We start from the raw sequence: 16,033 nt of genomic DNA, 5'->3' as shown, positions 1-16,033 counted from the left end.
CCTCCTGGGGTGGGGTGGGGTGGGGCTCCTCAGGGTGCGGTGAGCCTGACGTCCAGTGCCACCTGGACTGCCAGGTCTCACCCAGCCACCTCCCAGGCACAGGAGCCCTTGGTCAGGGGGCCCCGCAGCCTGTCCTGCCCAGGTGGTGGGAGGTGGCCAACCTGTTCCATTTCTTAATCTTGCTCCAGCTGTATGTAAGAGGGTCTGTGTTTGGCTTAGAGAACTGCACATTCCTTGACAGGTGCTTTGTCTCGTCCCCATCTCCCTCCTGGCTGAATGGACTGGGACTCAGGAAAGGTACAGCAAGCCTGCCTTTGTGCTCCCTGTTCACAGTGCCCTGAAGGCACTGGGCAAGGAACCTCGGCAGTGCAGGGACTCGGGTCTCTGCCCTGCTCCCTGGGGCCCTCAAGGTTTCCAGTAGACCAGCCTCCATGTCACACAGATGTAAACCTGCACCAAGCCCTCAGTGTGCCAGCATGATTGAGGCTCCCCTGGTAATTCTTCCCAGTTTCAGGGCTACTTTTGCAGCCAGGCACTTGGTCAGAGGATGCGATGGTATTCTTGTTGTGCTTACCCTCGCATTCCTGTAACTGGTTTACATCCCTGACTGGCCACCCTTGTAGGTCATTATAGTCACAGTACTGGTCAGTCCCGGAGGACCCAGGTGTGCACTCACCTTGTGAACTTCCCGGGAGCTCACAGTGTGCGTGTGGGGCAGCCGCGCCTGCTCTGCAGCTCGGGAGGGGGTGCCTGGGTGTCAGCTGCAGGGGTCGAGCACATGCACGTGCACCGGACCCGCTCTGGCCACCTGCCCCTCTGCACAAGACCATTTACCTGTTGGCTGGCTCTCAACCACATTATGAGCAGGGTTTTGGTGGATTTGTTTGTTTTTTCACTCGATTGAAAGACACTCAAGAAAGGTGTGGGGCAAATCCGCACGTCTCCATCTGCAGGGGGTTCATGTAGGCACTTCTGGAAGTGTGTCTCCAGGGCTGTTTTCCTACACAGTGGGATCCTGCGCCCCTCACCTGTAGGTCTGCCTCTCCAAGGAGAGTGTTCAGTCCTGGGTGCACCCCTGAGGTCCAGTGCCACCTGGACTGCCAGGTCTCGCACAGCCACCTTGTCAGTCCTGCCGTCGTCACCATGTTTAGGTTCCCTGTAGGCCATGGTGGCTGTAGCAGATGTGACTAGGATACACCCAGGGGTTCCTCTTCCTCCTCCTCTGCACTTCACATGATCTCCCTCCTTTTGTCTTCCAGTTGGTCAGCGAGAAGGTCGGAGGGGCAGAGGGGACCAAGCTGGACGATGACTTCAAAGAGATGGAGAAGGTAGGGAACTGCCCAAGCTCCTCACGCTGGTCAGTGCTACTGAAAGGGGCCCCAGAGTGCTACCTCACCGTGGAGCCCCAGTGGACGTGCCCACCCTGGCAGGGCTGTGACTGACAGGCCCCTGTCAGTCAGGTGGACTCATAGGTAGCAGCTTCCATCCAACCCCAGGCAAGCAGCGATGGGGACAGGATGCAGCTGAGCTGATGGACAGGGTTGGGCAGGCCTGTTTTGGCCTTGGGTGCCAATGGCTGTGGAGCCCAAACACTGCCTCTCTCCACAGAAGGTGGATGTCACCAGCAAGGCAGTGGCAGAAGTGCTGGTCAGAACAATCGAGTATCTGCAGCCCAACCCAGGTAGGGCCAGCTTGCTGTCTGGGGTCTGCCCAGGCCTCCTGTGTCAACAAGAATCTTAAATTAACAGAGCACAAAGAGGGACTACTGTGCCTGGGTGGGTGGGCTGCAGGCATGGCTGGATCCAGGGGTCCAAGCACCATGTTTAGGATCACGTACTTGTTTTCTACTTGAGCTGACAGCTTGCCTTCCTCTACGCTGGCTTCACTGTAGGGCCAACTTCTCCGCATAACAATCTTACCCTTCGGTAACCCCGCCAGCCAACAGGCCCTGCAGAAAAGAACATCTTTCCCCTCCTGACAAACTGGAGCAGTGTACGGGGGGGTGGGGGTTGGGGGGGGTACCAATCTCCTGATCTGGCCAGGGCTCCATCCTTGGAGTATGGGGGCTGACTCCTGGGCCCAGAGCAGGCAGAACCTTTCCCCTGGCTCTGCAGTGGGAGGCAAGGAGCACAGATGAGCAGCAAATCCAGCAGCAGCCACTGGAGGCCAGTGCCAAGAACAGAAAGGGACAGAGGTCCCCAGCTGTGTCCCCTACCCCTGAGGCCGCACATGCAGCTCCCTCCTTCCTCCTGCAGCTTTTTTTCACTGCACTCACTTGGGGACCCGCTCTTCCTGTGCACTGCCAATTCTTTTTGGCTGCTGGGGTGTCCAGAGGGGAGTCACACTCCTGGCGGCCTGTCTTGTGGGCGATCTTGGGAAACAGGTCTTGCACAGGTGCACTTTAGGAAGGGACAGGTGCGGGAGGAATCCCCATGGCTGCCCCCATGGCTGGTCCTGTTGCAGCCTCTCGGGCCAAGCTGACAATGCTGAACACGGTGTCCAAGATCCGGGGCCAGGTAAAGAACCCCGGCTACCCGCAGTCGGAAGGCCTCCTGGGAGAGTGCATGATCCGCCACGGGAAGGAGCTGGGCGGAGAGTCCAACTTTGGTGAGCTGCACATGCTGCCCCCTGCAGGGCAGCCCTGAGCATAGTCCCCAGGGGCACAGCTCTCAGGTCCTCTGTGTCAAGTGCCATCCTTGGGACTGGGGATATGTGATGGCACAAAGAGCTTCCCCATGCAGGGGGCTGTCCAGACCAGTGGGGGTGGGCGGGCAGGGGTCGATTCACCCAAACCTGACCATAGGGAGGGACACTAGGGAAGAGCCTTTGTTTGGTACCAAATTCCAATTGCCAGGATGTTGGCTGTTGAGGGGCCGTTCAAGAGCGGGGAGGATATCGATCCAGCAGGACGGGCCCCTGCGACAGCTTCCCATGCCCCTCTTCTCTGCAGGTGATGCCCTGCTGGATGCAGGGGAGTCCATGAAGCGCCTGGCTGAGGTGAAGGACTCGCTGGACATAGAAGTCAAGCAGAACTTCATTGACCCGCTGCAGAACCTGTGTGACAAAGACCTGAAGGAGATCCAGGTGCTGCTGCAGCGTCCCACTGCCCAGTCCTGCCCTCAGCCCAGCCCCAGGGTCACCCTTCCACAACAACCAGGTCACATGTTGGACAATTCTCCCGTCTGTCCTGGGAGCCACCAGGTGACACTTGTCCCCTGCATCCTACAGCACCACCTGAAGAAGCTGGAAGGTCGCCGCCTGGACTTTGACTACAAAAAGAAGCGGCAGGGCAAGATCCCTGACGAGGAGCTGCGCCAGGCCATGGAGAAGTTTGAGGAGTCCAAGGAAGTGGCAGAGACCAGCATGCACAACCTCCTGGAGACAGACGTGCGTGGCCGTATCCCGCTGTGCCCTCCTGTGTGACCAGCTGCTCTGGTCGTGGGGATGGGGTGGCATCACAGGCTCCAGGGTAACCCCTCCTGTACCTGGCACACCCAGGCTCAGTGAAAGCTTGAGGGAGGCCACATGGCTTCAGGGGGACAGAGGGCTGCAGGCAGCAGCCTGCCCACTGCCAAAAGCGAGGAGCACTCCCCAAACCTGGGGCCCTGCTCAGGCTGCAGCGTGGGGGTCAGCAGGGAGACGCCACCACAGTGGTGTCCCTCCAGCCCTGCTGGTCCCACAGATCGAGCAGGTGAGCCAGCTCTCAGCCCTGGTGGACGCGCAGCTGGACTACCACCGACAGGCCGTGCAGATCCTGGACGAGCTGGCCGACAAGCTCAGGCGCAGGTGGGCCGCCTCGCTGTGGCGGGCATCTTCTCTGCTGGAGTCCCTCTTGTTCTCTCCCTGTCCCCCAATGGCTCCCCGCCAGAGTTCCCTGAAGCCTGAGTCCCCATGCTTCCTGCAGGCCCTGGGCCCTCGTGCCCCTCTGTTGGCCATAGGGACAGCAGCCCCATGTGTGAGGCCGCCCTGGTGTGAGCAGGTTCCACTGCACGGCCCTGAGTCTGCTTCCAGAGTCTCCCAGGCTGCCTGAGTTGGGAGGGGCCACATGAGGAAGCAGAACATTATTAGGCTCGTCCTGGTCCCCCTGGGAGACAGCAGGAGTGACATGAGGGCCAAGAGGTTAGAGGAGTGCTGAGCCACCCAGTTCACCCTGAGGTCCACAGTAGCCTGCTGACCCCTCCTCACCCATGCCCTGCCTGAGGCTCACCTCTGAGGCGTGTGGTCAACTAGAGCTGGGCCGGCTTCAGGGAGGCGGGACAGGACGTGCAGGGCACCTGCTTCCTGGGCTGTCGGGGACCTCACAGCGTAACCCGTGCACTGAACTATCTAGAAGTAGTCTGCAGCTTCTGAAGGTGCCGGGCGGGAGTGGGGGACCAGCCCAGGGCCTCTGACTGGTTCCAGGAGCCTCCGGCCAACAATGTCCCCTGTGGCGGGGCCTAGGGCATCAGCTTGGATCTGGAGTGCTGAGGCCCTCATGGCCAATGATTCCCCCCACAGGGTGCGAGACGCCTCCTCGCGTCCCAAGCGGGAGTACAAGCCCAAGCCCCGGGAGCCGTTTGACCTTGGAGAGCCTGAGCAGTCCAACGGGGGCTTCCCCTGCACCACAGCCCCCAAGACCACAGGTAGCAGGGAATGGAATGCTGCTCTGGGTGGCAGAGGGCTGGCCCTGTCCCAGGCCTCTGAGAGCCAAGGCCCAGGAAAACCCAAGCCCACTGTCCACCTGGACTCCAGGAGGGGTCCCCAGGGACCAGGAAATGGCCCCCATACACACTGTGATCAGTGTCCCTCTGTTCTGTTCACAAGCAGCTTCATCGTCCTTCCGATCTTCGGACAAGCCCATCCGGACCCCCAGTAGGAGTATGCGTGAGTGTCCCCTGCTAATGGCTTCCCTGCTGATGGCAGGACTTAGCTGGCAACACTGCCTTCTGTTGTATTCCGAAGGGGTCTTTCTCCTACACATCTCCTGGGCCAGGAAGTCCCGCCTGTCCCCTGTGGGCAGTGGGCCCCAGATGGTAGCTGGTTGGACCGCCCCCACCGCTGGTGGGTCTCCAGCCCCTAGACTCATGTGCACACCAGGGGCTCAAGTGCTGAGGGCCAAGGACACCAGCCTGGCTCAAGGCTGTCTTGCCTGTACAGTGCCCTGAGTGCTCTGGCCAGTCTCCCTTCCCCATGACCCTGTGGACATCTCCAGTGCTTCCCAGCAACACTGTGGCTGACCATTACCAGACCTGGCTCCGCCTCTCTTTCTCCAGCAGTGGGGCGGGGGGGGGGGGGGCGGCTGAGTGGCAGGGCCACCAGGGAGAGGGGCCAGGGCTTGGTGAGAGAGAGCTGGTGAGGGCACAGTGGCCCTCACATCTCTCCTGCCCCCAGCACCCCTTGACCAGCCCAGCTGCAAGGCACTGTACGACTTTGAGCCCGAGAACGACGGGGAGCTGGGCTTCCGTGAGGGCGACCTCATCACGCTCACCAACCAGATCGACGAGAACTGGTACGAGGGCATGCTGCACGGCCAGTCGGGCTTCTTCCCCCTCAGCTACGTGGAGGTGCTCGTGCCTCTGCCGCAGTGACATGCCAAGGCCCTCCCGCCCTCCGTCCACACCAGCTGGGTCTCCTGCATTCCATTTAGCAGCTGATTCGGGCCCACCAGGCGGCCTGTCACCAGGCTGCAGGGCCCACTGGGCAGGCAGCTCTCATCCGGGCAGGTGAGGCCCGTCTGCACCAGTGAGCGTGGGCCCGCACTGGAGGCAGTGGGCTCCCTTCCCCACCGTCTGGCAGTCCTCCTGGGGCTGGGCTGCGTCCTTCCTTCCCTTTCATGGCCTCCTTCCCCGGCCAGCAGGCCTGAGGTGGGACTAACACTAAGGTGCTCTTAGAAACACTAATGTTCCCTGGAGGAGCGGCAATTCCCTCCCATCCTGGGGCCATCCCTGTTGTGGCTGCAGGGCCCAGTTCCTCTCCCTGTCACCTGACCTGCTGCCTTAACAGGGTGGGGTGGGACTGAGGCAAGACCCCTGGCCACCTCCCCACATCCCAGGTTTTAAATCCCCTCCCCGCCCGTTGCTGGCGATGGGCCAGGCCCCCATCCAGGGCACCCCAGAGGCCTGAAGTCCCAGAGGTGCTGTCCCTGAGCCTTGCACACATGCTACTTCCTGGAGAGCTGGGGCCCTCAGAGGCCCCTAGGCCAGGGCGTCCCCCACCTCTTAGAACCTGCTGTCAGCTCTGCTTGTGGGCAGGACAAGATAGGCCTGGGTTTTCGGGGTCTGCCTGATCAAGGACAAGCCCTCTCCCAGGAGCCCTGGGCCCACCGCTGTCTCAGGAGCCTGCCACCCTCCCAGCCAAGTCCTCAGACCCTGGCTGGCTTGGACCCACCCACCCACAGCCACCCTCACGAGGCCAGTGGGTCCAGTCTCTTAAAGCCCCAGCCCAGCACATGGAGAGCTGTGCCCACCCTGCACACAAACAGCTCACTCGGGACCACGGCCCATCCTGCTCTGCCGGAGGTTGAGCGCGAATGCTCTGAAGACTGGCACCTCAGACCTGGCTTGCCAGCACCTGCCTTCCCTACACCAAGCCAGCAGCTGTGTCCCGAGACCCCTACCCAGACCAGCAGGATCCCAGCCCCAGCTTCCACTCCCTCTCACCTAATCCAAACTTGACTAAATGGAGGGACCTCTGGGCTTGGCCACATTCACATTCCCTTCCCCAGGACTCCACAAAGCCCCTGGGACACCAGGCTCTGCCCTTCTCTTTTGCCCCTTTGTGGCTGCCAAGATGGGCGGTGCGACCTGGCTTCCCATCCAGGGTGGACTGAAATGTACGCCTAATTTTTTTTAAAAAAGAAGTATTAAATGTTTCTTTCTACAGCCCTTGGTCTCGTGTTGGTGCAGGGGTAGGCCTCAGCTCCTCTGTGCTGGCCAGTAAGGGGCACCCCTAGTACCAGCCCCCAGTCACTTGTGGGTGATTCTGCATCCCAAGGTGCTCTGCTGCCTAAACAGCAGCCCTCACCCAGTAGGTGCTGTGGAGCTGGCTGGGGAACCACTTGCATCTGTAGCTCAGTGCCCTGCCCTGCCCTGCCCTGCCCTGCCCTCCAGAGGAGGAAGCCACACTTGGAGCTGCTCAGGGGACCCAGCTTGGGCATGCAGCTGGCTCTCGTCCACCCATGAGACACATTGCAGGCTGCTGGCTGCTCAGTTCTTTATTATCCAAGCCTGTATACATCACACAGGATGGGACAGCAACAGACGGAGTCCTTGAGCCAGGCCCCATAGTCACCTCTGATCTCAGGACAGTACCCTCAGCTCCCCTGCTTGAGGAGACTGTAGACCTGCTCCAGCACATGGCACAGACCTTGGTCTTTGGGTGTCCTGCTGGCCAAGGAGATCTGAAACAAGCAGGGCTGGTGGCTCAGTGCCCGCCACCACCCAACCAAGCACACAGTGGCGTTCCTAACTCCCAACTCGCCAAGGGGAACAGTGCTCTTGACCCAGAACCAGTGGGCTACAGGCACAATGTCCAGGCGGGGGGGGGGGGGGGGGTCTGCCTGCCAGATCCCAGGCCACTGAAGTCCAAGTGTGAGTGACAGGCCACAGGCGGGCAGGAAGATTTCTACACAAAGTACACAGATTCAAGTAGGAAGTAAACAGGGCACCCTCGGAAGGCGGCGCCAGCGGCCAGCCACCAGAGAAGCCAGCTCACACACCAGCTGCCTCTGGCCTTGCTGGAGCTCAAGGCTCCAAATCAAATCAAAACCTGTGTGCCCTCTTCAGGTGGCCCTGTAGTGACACAGGGTCTGATGGAGAGGCTTCTCCAACTGGGACGTCCTGGGGGTTGCGAGGTCCAAGGGGCTTTGTGCAGGGGAGAACCAGGGCCTTGTGTGTGCTCAGCACAGCCCCTGCTAAGCTGCTCACCCGGGCTGTTCCCATTTTTATTTTCATTGTGGTCACTTTCTTGGGGTGTCCTGAGTATAGTCCTGGGTGTTCCCTATGCACAGTCCTTGGGGCTACAGCTCCTGGGGACAGATGTGGTCTCACCTTTAGCTTGTCTAGGTAGCTGTGCTCCTGGCTCCAGGGCTCCTGGAACCTCACCAGGTCCGGGGCGCCTTTATAGAACTCCACCAGCAGCATCTGCAGGAGGGCAGGACTGAGTGCCAGCTCCCTCCCCTCCCTAGACCAAGCCAGCAGCTGTGTCCCAAGACCCCTACCCAGACCAGCAGGATCCCAGCCCCAGCTTCCACTCCCTCTCACCTAATCCAAACTTGACTAAATGGAGGGACCTCTGGGCTTGGCCACATTCACATTCCCTTCCCCAGGACTCCACAAAGCCCCTGGGACACCAGGGAGCAGGCCTGCCCTGCTGCCTCTTCTAGCCGAGGGCCAAGGAATGGCACTCAGGCCCAGCTGTGTGAAGAAGGCTGGCTTTTTTTTTTTTTTAGCACATGCTGAACATGTGGTTGTCAAGCCTATGACCTGGGCTGGGGTGCTTCCCGGTGAGCAGCGCTGGCGTAGTGTGTGCAAGGCCCTGGGCACAACCCCAAACTGCAGTTTCTCTACTTGGAGAACCAGTGGCGGGTGCAGAGGGCCAAGGGGGGAGCTAGCCAGGAACAGGGAGAGGGGCTGTGGAGGGTCTGGGGCTTGTCCTAGGATTGGCAGTCAATCTGGATGGGCTGGGTGCCTCTAGCAGGGCATCTCCCCGGTCCCTCCCATGTGGAGCTCACCATCTCGTGCAGGATGTCGTTGGTCAGGAAGCCGTCCTGCACGTAGGCCATCTCCACCTCCATGGGGATGCCGTAGTCACTGGACCTTTGCTGAGTGCAGTGCATGCCAGTCAGAAGACCTTGCAGCCCACCCATGGCAGTGGGGACAGCAGAGGGCCTGGGGCTGGGATCTGGGGCTACGGACCATATGGGGCCTTGGTAGAGCCAGATAATGGGGCCAGCGTGGCATCCTGCCCACAGATGCCAAGAAGAGACGGAGCCCAGAATTCCCTCCAGGGATGACCTCTGACCCCTAGCGGGGCCTGGGCAGTGAAGCCAGGCAGGGCCTGGGAAGGAAGCCGCCGCACTAAGAGCAGCGTGCTGCACCCAGGCCCACATCAGGCCTCAGAGAAGCTCAAATAGGGTGGCCAACAGCATCTGCCGGAGGGCAGGACTGGGTGCCGACTCCCTCCCCTCCCTAGACCAAGTCAGCGGGAGAAACAGGCCCAGAACAGAAGTGCCCTACCTTGAGCCACCAGCACACCCTCCTCGCCCTGGCACATCTGCCCACACGGACTCACACCCCCTGGCCTCCCAAGAACCCCGGCAGCCCCACCTACCTCAGGAGGAGGCATCACCCAGAAGGGTGAGATCTTGGACTCGGGTCCCGGGTTGCCAGAGTAGTACGGGGCTGGGGAAGGAGGAGGAGAGGGCTCTGGCTGGAGGCTCAGCCAGCCCGGCAGGGCGCCACTCCTCGGCCCAGGACTCACAGCACAGCAGCGCCAGGCAGGGCTGGAAGCCGTTGCTGGAGCCCTGCAGCCGCAGCTGGTAGTCCATCTGCGCGTCAATGTCCTGCAGGGAGGGCAGCGCCGGGCTGTGTGGGTGACTGTGGTACCAGCCGACCAGGGACAGGCCTCGCAGGAACAGGCTCTGGTAGATCTGGGCAGAGGCAGCAGCAGGGTGGGGGACAGGGTGGTTCTGTTCAGTGCCTCTCTCTGCTCCTGCAACTAGAGTGGGCCCTCTATCTGTGGGGGACACCGGGACCCCAGGGTGCTCTAGTCCCTTGCACAGCGCAGCACAGCATCTGCACGGAGCCTGTGCACACCCTCCCCTAGGCTGGAACTGTCCTGGGTGGCCTGATACCTGACACACTGTGTGTTGCTCAGAGAATGGCAAGCACCAGGGTCCCCGCGCCCACGGTTCCCATCTGCCGTGCCAACTGCGGTGGGAGGCACAGAGCCCGCCCGGCCCGAGAGGGACCTTCCCAGCCATGAACAAGGAGGGGCAGAGATGGACAGGGCGGCGACACATGTGCCTGATCAGCGCCTGCTCACTGTCCCCTGCGGGACACTGTGACAAAGCCTCGAAGAGTGGTTGCAGAGGGCTCCGCGCAGTGCCAGGGACACACTGAGCTCCATCATGGCAACAAGACTAAGAGCAGCAGTGGCATGGAGCACAGCCCGGGACCCAGGAGTCTCCCAGGTGAGTCACGAGTCCCAGGCCAGCCTGGGTCACCTAGCAAGACCCTGTCTCAAAAGAAATTGAAAAGGGCTAGGGATGTGGCCCGCGGAGGAGCACCTGCTTATCCTGCGGGAGCCCCGAGTTCCAGCCTCAGCACCACAGAAAAGGGAAAAGCACGCAGCAGCCCCATGCGAGCTAAGGGCCAGGTACCGGACTGCGTGAGGCAACGACACCTCAGGTTTCACAGAAAAGAACACCGAGGGTCTGAGGGGAAGGGCTGGTAGGGTTGACAGAGAGCCTAGGAGCCAGGGCTGGGTCCCATTCGCACATCTGCTGAGCGCTAACACTGCCAGCTGCCAGGACAAGGGCAGGACAGCTGCGTTCCGCCCAGGCAGCCCCTCACCTCCTCTTCAGTGGCAGCTGCCGTGTCAGCGTCCCCAAGTCGGCTCCTGCAGGGGAAGGCTCTCAGCACCGTGAGCACTGCAGGGTGATGGGGAGAAGAGATGTCAGTCCTACTCCCAGCACCCCGTCCACCCGGCCCCAATACGCACTCTGGCTGGTGATGTCCCAGCGGCCTCCAAGGTACCCCACGACCTCGCTCCTAGTCAGGTGGCTGTGGAAGTCCTGGGGAAGGGAGTAGTGGGCACTGGCTCAGGCTGTTGCTCCTGCCCCCTACAGGCCCAGCCCACCGTCCTCTTCCTCCACATATTTATTGAGCAACTACCACTTACCTGTAGCAGACATGTGTTGAGAACCTACTATTAACCAGAACAAAGCTCCCTGCTCCTACACAGCTGCCATTTCAAAGACCCCTCCCTCCCTCTCTTCCTCATTCCTGGGTTCCCCAGTCCCCTTTTCAGGCCAGGGAGCCCCTTGTCTGGACACAGGGCCAAGGTGGGAGATTAGTCACATACCAGCAGGAAGAGCACATTGCTAGAAATGGCCACATTGAACGGCTGGAACTTGTTAATAGCTGCAAAGGATGTCACTTCCACCAACGTGTGTGGGTTCCTGGAGGGGCCAAGAGTCCCACAGCCTCAGGCCCCCCTAGGCTCCTCCCTCACCCCTGAAACTATCTCCCCACCCCACCCGGCCAGCCAGGGCTGCAGAGGCGCATCTGACCTGGCAGAGTCTCGACTGCCCAGCATGCAGTAGCGCACAGGCGCCCGGGGCTTGTTTTCCACCCGCTTTCCTGGGGGTGTGGCCTCTGAAAAGGGGGAGGAGAGAGAAAGAAAGCCTCGGAAAGCCCTCCCCAGGCCAATCTGCATACCCAGGCAGTGCAAGAAACCAAAATAAATCCATCTAGAGGCAGCCTTAAAAATCAGGCAGAAACAGCTGGGAAATAAATGTCAACAAGTCAGACAGATAGCCTTTTACAAAAAGAGCTCAGGGGGCTGGAATTGTGGCTGAGGTAGAGCGATCACCTAGCACATGTGAGGCCCTGGGTTCAATCTCAGCACCACATAAAAATAAGTAAAATAAAGGTAGCGTGTCCAACTACAACTAAAAAATAAATATTTAAAAGAAAAATGAGCTCAGAGCCAGGCACAGTGGTGCATGCCTATAATCCTAGAGGCTCAGGAGGCTGAGACAGGAGGATTGCAAGTTTGAAGCCAGCCTTAGCAACCGGGAGATGCTAAGCAACTCAATGAGATCCTGTCTCTAAATAAAATACAAAATAAGGCTGGGGATGGGGGATGTGGCTCAGTGGTTGAGTGCCCCCGAGTTCAATCCCGGTAATCAAAAAAAAAAAAAAAAAAAGCTCAGGAAAGCAGGTAGTGGGCCAAAGAAATCAGGGAGCACAAAAGGAAATGGGGCCGAGGTACTCAGAAACCCAGCATTAGAGTTTAAGAAGCCAGGCAGCAAATGAAATTGAGCAGCGGGGCTACCAAGTCAGCCAGGCAGGATCTTGGGGGTTCCGGAGAAGAGCAAGACCCCAACTCTCCCTGCTCTCTTCCATGCTCCAGGGCCACCCGCTTCCCGCCCTGCCTCTCCTGATCCCCTCACCAGGGTGTGCAGGCTCCGAGGGACCCTTCCCAGGGGGTCTCCGATTCTTGTCCTCTGCTGAGACCCCCGCCAGGACCTCCTCCTCCTCTTCCTCCATCAGTAGCTCCTCCTCCTCCCCTTCGCTGGCCGGGCTCTGGCGGGGACAGCAGCCGGACACTCAGCTGGACACTCAATTGGGCACCCCTGAACCCAGACTTCTAGCAGACCGGAGCCCCAGGTGTCATTGCCCAACACGACGGCTAGAGGGCGAGAGCGAGCAGAGGCAGTCTAATGCGCAAGCGCAACTCTGGCCTGGCTGGCGCCCCCAGGCTGCTTTCCCTCTGGTTCAAATTTGCTCTGCCTCTTACAAGGGGGTGTGACTCCAGTGGACAGCCCTAACCCCTCCACTCCCGTTCTTATCTGTCAAAGGACCCAGTGGTCTCCAGCCCCAATGGGCTGAAGTAAGATCATACGTGTAAAGCATCTGGCCTGCGCCCTCGAGTTCGGTTTCTAGAGCAAGTTACATGGATCACTGTAATTCCCCTGACTGCCGCTCAAAAACCACCTCCTGCCAAGGTGACCTCCTTGGATTCAAATCTAAAGGTCACATTTCGGTCCCTGCACTCACCCTCTCAGCAGCGTCTGCCACTACAAGACCCCCTCTGTCTAGGAGCATCTCCCCTGATACCCAGACCCAGCACCCGGGGCCCCCTGCTACCTCTACGGGTCCTTCCCCAGGTGGATCCACACGTAGGCCTCAGGCCTCTTCCTCCACCCACACCCTCCGAGTGGCCTTGTCCATCTCAGACTAGGGGTCCAGCTGCCCACAGATGTCTCAACATGGCAACACTGGGCCAGACTAGGCCCCCTTACCTGCTCTTCCATGTCTCTCATCTCTTGAGCTCAGCTCCGCCCACCCACTCAGGATCCCTCTTATCTGATGCATTAAGTCCTGTCAGATGCACTTTCAAAAATATCCAGGACCTGGGGCTGGGGCAGAGCGCCCACCTAGCACTTGCAGGGCCCTGGGTTCGCTCCCCAGCACCACATAAAAATGAATGAATGGAAAAAAGATATTGTGTCCAACTACAACTAAAAATTAAATATTAAAAAAAATCACATCGGGCTGGGGATGTGGCTCAAGCAGTAGCGCGCTTGCCTGGCATGCGTGCGGCCCGGGTTCGATCCTCAGCACCACATACCAACAAAGATGTTGTGTCTGCCAAGAACTAAAAAATAAATATTTAAAATTCTCTCTCACTCTCCTCTCTCGCTCTCTCTTTAAAAAAAAAAAAAAAATCACATCGATGGCCTCAATGGCTCCAGCTGCATCCTTAGCTCACCAGGACCAGCCCAGTCCCCTCTGCCTGGTCCCAGCATTCCCACTCTCACCCCCCAAAGCCTGTCCTCCCTACAGCAGCCACCACAGGGCCCCTGTGAACACCAAGAGTCAGTCTCAGTCCTCTGTTCACAGCCCTCCATGGTTCGCATCTCCCTTGGGGAAAAGGTCAAGTCCTTCAAGCAACCTTCAGGGCCCTGCAGGAACCACCCTGTCCCCTCTGTGCTTCACCTACTCCCTCTATCTTCCTCTCTGCTCCAGTCACACGGGCCTCCTTAATGTGCTTCCAACACACCAGACTCTGTCCTGCCACAGGTCCTTTGCATGGGCCGTTTCCCAGATATCTTCATGGCTTCCCCATCCCCCTTCAGTTCTCTGGTCAAGTCACCTTCTCTGGTCCAGCACTAGAAGTGCTGTATGCAACTGAGCACCCCTCATCCAACAGTAAGTCGTAGAGCGTTTACTGCAGGAGCCAAAGGACATACCTCATCGGCAGGAGCTACAGGCACGTGCAGCTGGTGCCGTCGGAGCCAGGCAGCCTTGTACTTGTCCAGTTTTTGGCCCTTGTACTTGACAGAGGCCCAGCCACAGCCAGATTTCTTGGCAGGGTTCACCAGTTTCTTGCAGTGTGTGGCCCAGGCACTGGGAGAGTTGAAGACCTGCCCAGTTTCCTGCCACACAATTCTCCCATCTGGCTGCAGATCCCCAATGAACTTCTTTCCCTGCAGAGACAGTGGGCTGGCTGTGCCCAGGGCCTGGTACCCTCCAGGGCCTGGTACCCTCCAGGGGACTCCTCCTGACCCATGCTCCCTGAGGCAGAGCTGCACTTTCCAGTACAGTGACCCTTCCAAGCCCAGGATCCTTTCCTAGGCCAGTTCCCTCGTCCCTGGACTGTGAGCCCTGGAAGGGCAAGGACAGGGTCCACCTTGATTAGTACTATACCCCAGTACCCAATATGCTCCTTGGCATACAGCAGGTGCTCAATGCAAAAATTAAGCAATAGCAACCACGACAGTACATGCTTTTAAAGCCCTTGCTGGACAGCAGAAATGTGTGGACTGCTTTATTCACTGAATCCACTGGAAAGGGACTGGGAGAGGGAAAACACCCATTTATACAGAGGGTGAAACCGCTACCACCCAGAGAGGCTGCGGAGTCACACAGCCAGGAGGGCCCATCTTAGCCTCAGACTCTCAACTGCAGAGTGGGGCTTTAGATGAACCAGGTCCTCCAGCCCAGAAGGGGCTCCATCCGGGGTCAGGCTGCTCCGTGGCTCAGTTCCCCTCCCCACATCGGGGTCTCGTCCTGCGGCAGGGCGCTCTGGGCCTTGGGTTCCCTTCTTGTCGGAGCTGGGATGAGGGTCAGAGGACGCTCACCAGGTAGTAGATGGACAGCACCCCGGCGCCAGGCTCCAGCAGGGCGTCTTTGAGCAGCACCCGCAGTGTGACGGCGCGCCTGGTGAGCGCGCCCCCCAGCGCGCCGCAGAGCCCCGGCCCGGCCCCGCCAACGCCGCCGCGCCCGCAGCCCGCGCCGGCCGGCCGCTCGGGGTCCTCGGCCTCCGCCTCGTCCTCGTCCTCATCCGGCGCCTCCTCGCCCGCGCCGCCCGCGGGGGACAGTGGCTCCAGAGCTGCGGGGCAGCGAGGAGCTTAGAGGGCCGCGCCCGCACGGCGGGTGCAGCCCCCGCGCGCACAGCCTCGCCCGCCGCCCGGGATCGCCGTACCTGCCATAGTTGCTGCCGCCCGGCGCCCCGCCCCGCCCCGCCCCTCGCGCCACCCGGCCCCGCCCCGCGTTACCCGGCTCCGTCCCGCGCCACCCGGCCCCGCCCCGCGCCTCCCGGCCCCGCCCCGCGCCTCCCGGCTCCGCCCCGCGCCTCCCGGCCCCGCCCCGCGCCTCCCGGCTCCGCCCGCCAGCCCGTGTCGCCTGGCTCCGTCCCGCGCGGGAGTCCTGGGACTCCCGCCTCCCGGACCCTGACGGAAACCAGCGGGAGGGCGGCCTGGGGGAGGAAATCGAGGTCCCGGACCTCGTCTTTCATTGGGGTCGTGACTCCGCCCAAGGCCACCACCTACTAGTTGCAGTCTGGGCTCAGGAGTGGCGCAGCCAGCTGGGATGAGCGGGGAAACTGAGGCGGGAGCGCGGTGGGGGCCAAGAGGAGGAGACTGAGGCACCAAGCCTCCGTCTTCGGAGACTAGTGGCCCCACCCGAGGCCACCACGTGCTGAGTTGCAGCCTGTGGGTGCAGGAGTGCCACAGCCTGATGCCACGGAGGGGAACTTTTGAGCTGGAGCTGGAGAAAGGAGAGAACTGGGTCTTGCGCTGTAGCCCTTGCCGCCGCGCTGCACCCGTAGTACTTGACACTGAACCCAGAGGCGACCTCCACCGAGCTACACCGCTGGCCCTGTTTTTATTTTATTTTGAAGATTAATTTGCTGAGGCCGGCCTTGATCCTTCTGCCTCAGCCTCCCGAGTTGCCAGGATGACAGGCGGACGCCACACGTGGCGTGTGGTGGGGGGTCTTAGCGTTCTGCACCTCCTCTGCTGCTCACATCTCCTTAGCATCTT

The 16,033-nt window shown here is 60.4% G+C and overlaps 2 protein-coding genes across 3 annotated transcripts in view; one reads left to right on the top strand and one right to left on the bottom strand.

Annotated features, from left to right (window-relative positions):
• The window catches only part of SH3GL1 (SH3 domain containing GRB2 like 1, endophilin A2), a 31,656-nt gene extending 25,286 nt beyond the window's left edge, over window positions 1-6,370 (top strand). Inside the window, exons 2-10 of one of the 2 annotated variants that reach the window (XM_081284390.1) lie at window positions 1,260-1,328; window positions 1,609-1,681; window positions 2,464-2,607; window positions 2,951-3,084; window positions 3,229-3,387; window positions 3,683-3,786; window positions 4,498-4,622; window positions 4,807-4,863; window positions 5,371-6,370. In XM_081284390.1, the coding sequence (XP_081140516.1) occupies window positions 1,260-1,328; window positions 1,609-1,681; window positions 2,464-2,607; window positions 2,951-3,084; window positions 3,229-3,387; window positions 3,683-3,786; window positions 4,498-4,622; window positions 4,807-4,863; window positions 5,371-5,567 (1,062 nt within the window). In that variant the 3' untranslated portion in view covers window positions 5,568-6,370. Of the gene's footprint in view, window positions 1-1,259; window positions 1,329-1,608; window positions 1,682-2,463; window positions 2,608-2,950; window positions 3,085-3,228; window positions 3,388-3,682; window positions 3,787-4,497; window positions 4,623-4,803; window positions 4,864-5,370 lie in introns of both variants that reach the window. The other variant, XM_081284389.1, reaches the window with a different exon arrangement.
• An 807-nt stretch (window positions 6,371-7,177) lies between these two features.
• On the bottom strand, window positions 7,178-15,232 carry MPND (MPN domain containing). The gene is made up of 13 exons (XM_081284388.1): window positions 15,196-15,232; window positions 14,852-15,102; window positions 13,961-14,197; window positions 12,158-12,290; window positions 11,273-11,357; window positions 11,065-11,161; window positions 10,702-10,774; window positions 10,554-10,630; window positions 9,460-9,628; window positions 9,310-9,380; window positions 8,711-8,800; window positions 8,028-8,120; window positions 7,178-7,378 (listed from the first exon to the last, which is right to left on the bottom strand). Exons 1-13 carry the CDS (start codon window positions 15,200-15,202, stop codon window positions 7,292-7,294), a joined length of 1,470 nt encoding a protein of 489 aa, XP_081140514.1. The 5' UTR covers window positions 15,203-15,232; the 3' UTR covers window positions 7,178-7,291.
• Window positions 15,233-16,033: the final 801 nt, after the last annotated feature.

This window comes from Spermophilus citellus (assembly GCF_964194105.1).
Source record: "Spermophilus citellus genome assembly, chromosome: 3".
Classification (NCBI taxonomy): domain Eukaryota; kingdom Metazoa; phylum Chordata; class Mammalia; order Rodentia; family Sciuridae; genus Spermophilus; species Spermophilus citellus.
The sequence above is the reverse complement of the archived record's forward strand: the minus strand, read 5'-3'. Positions and strand labels throughout refer to the sequence as shown.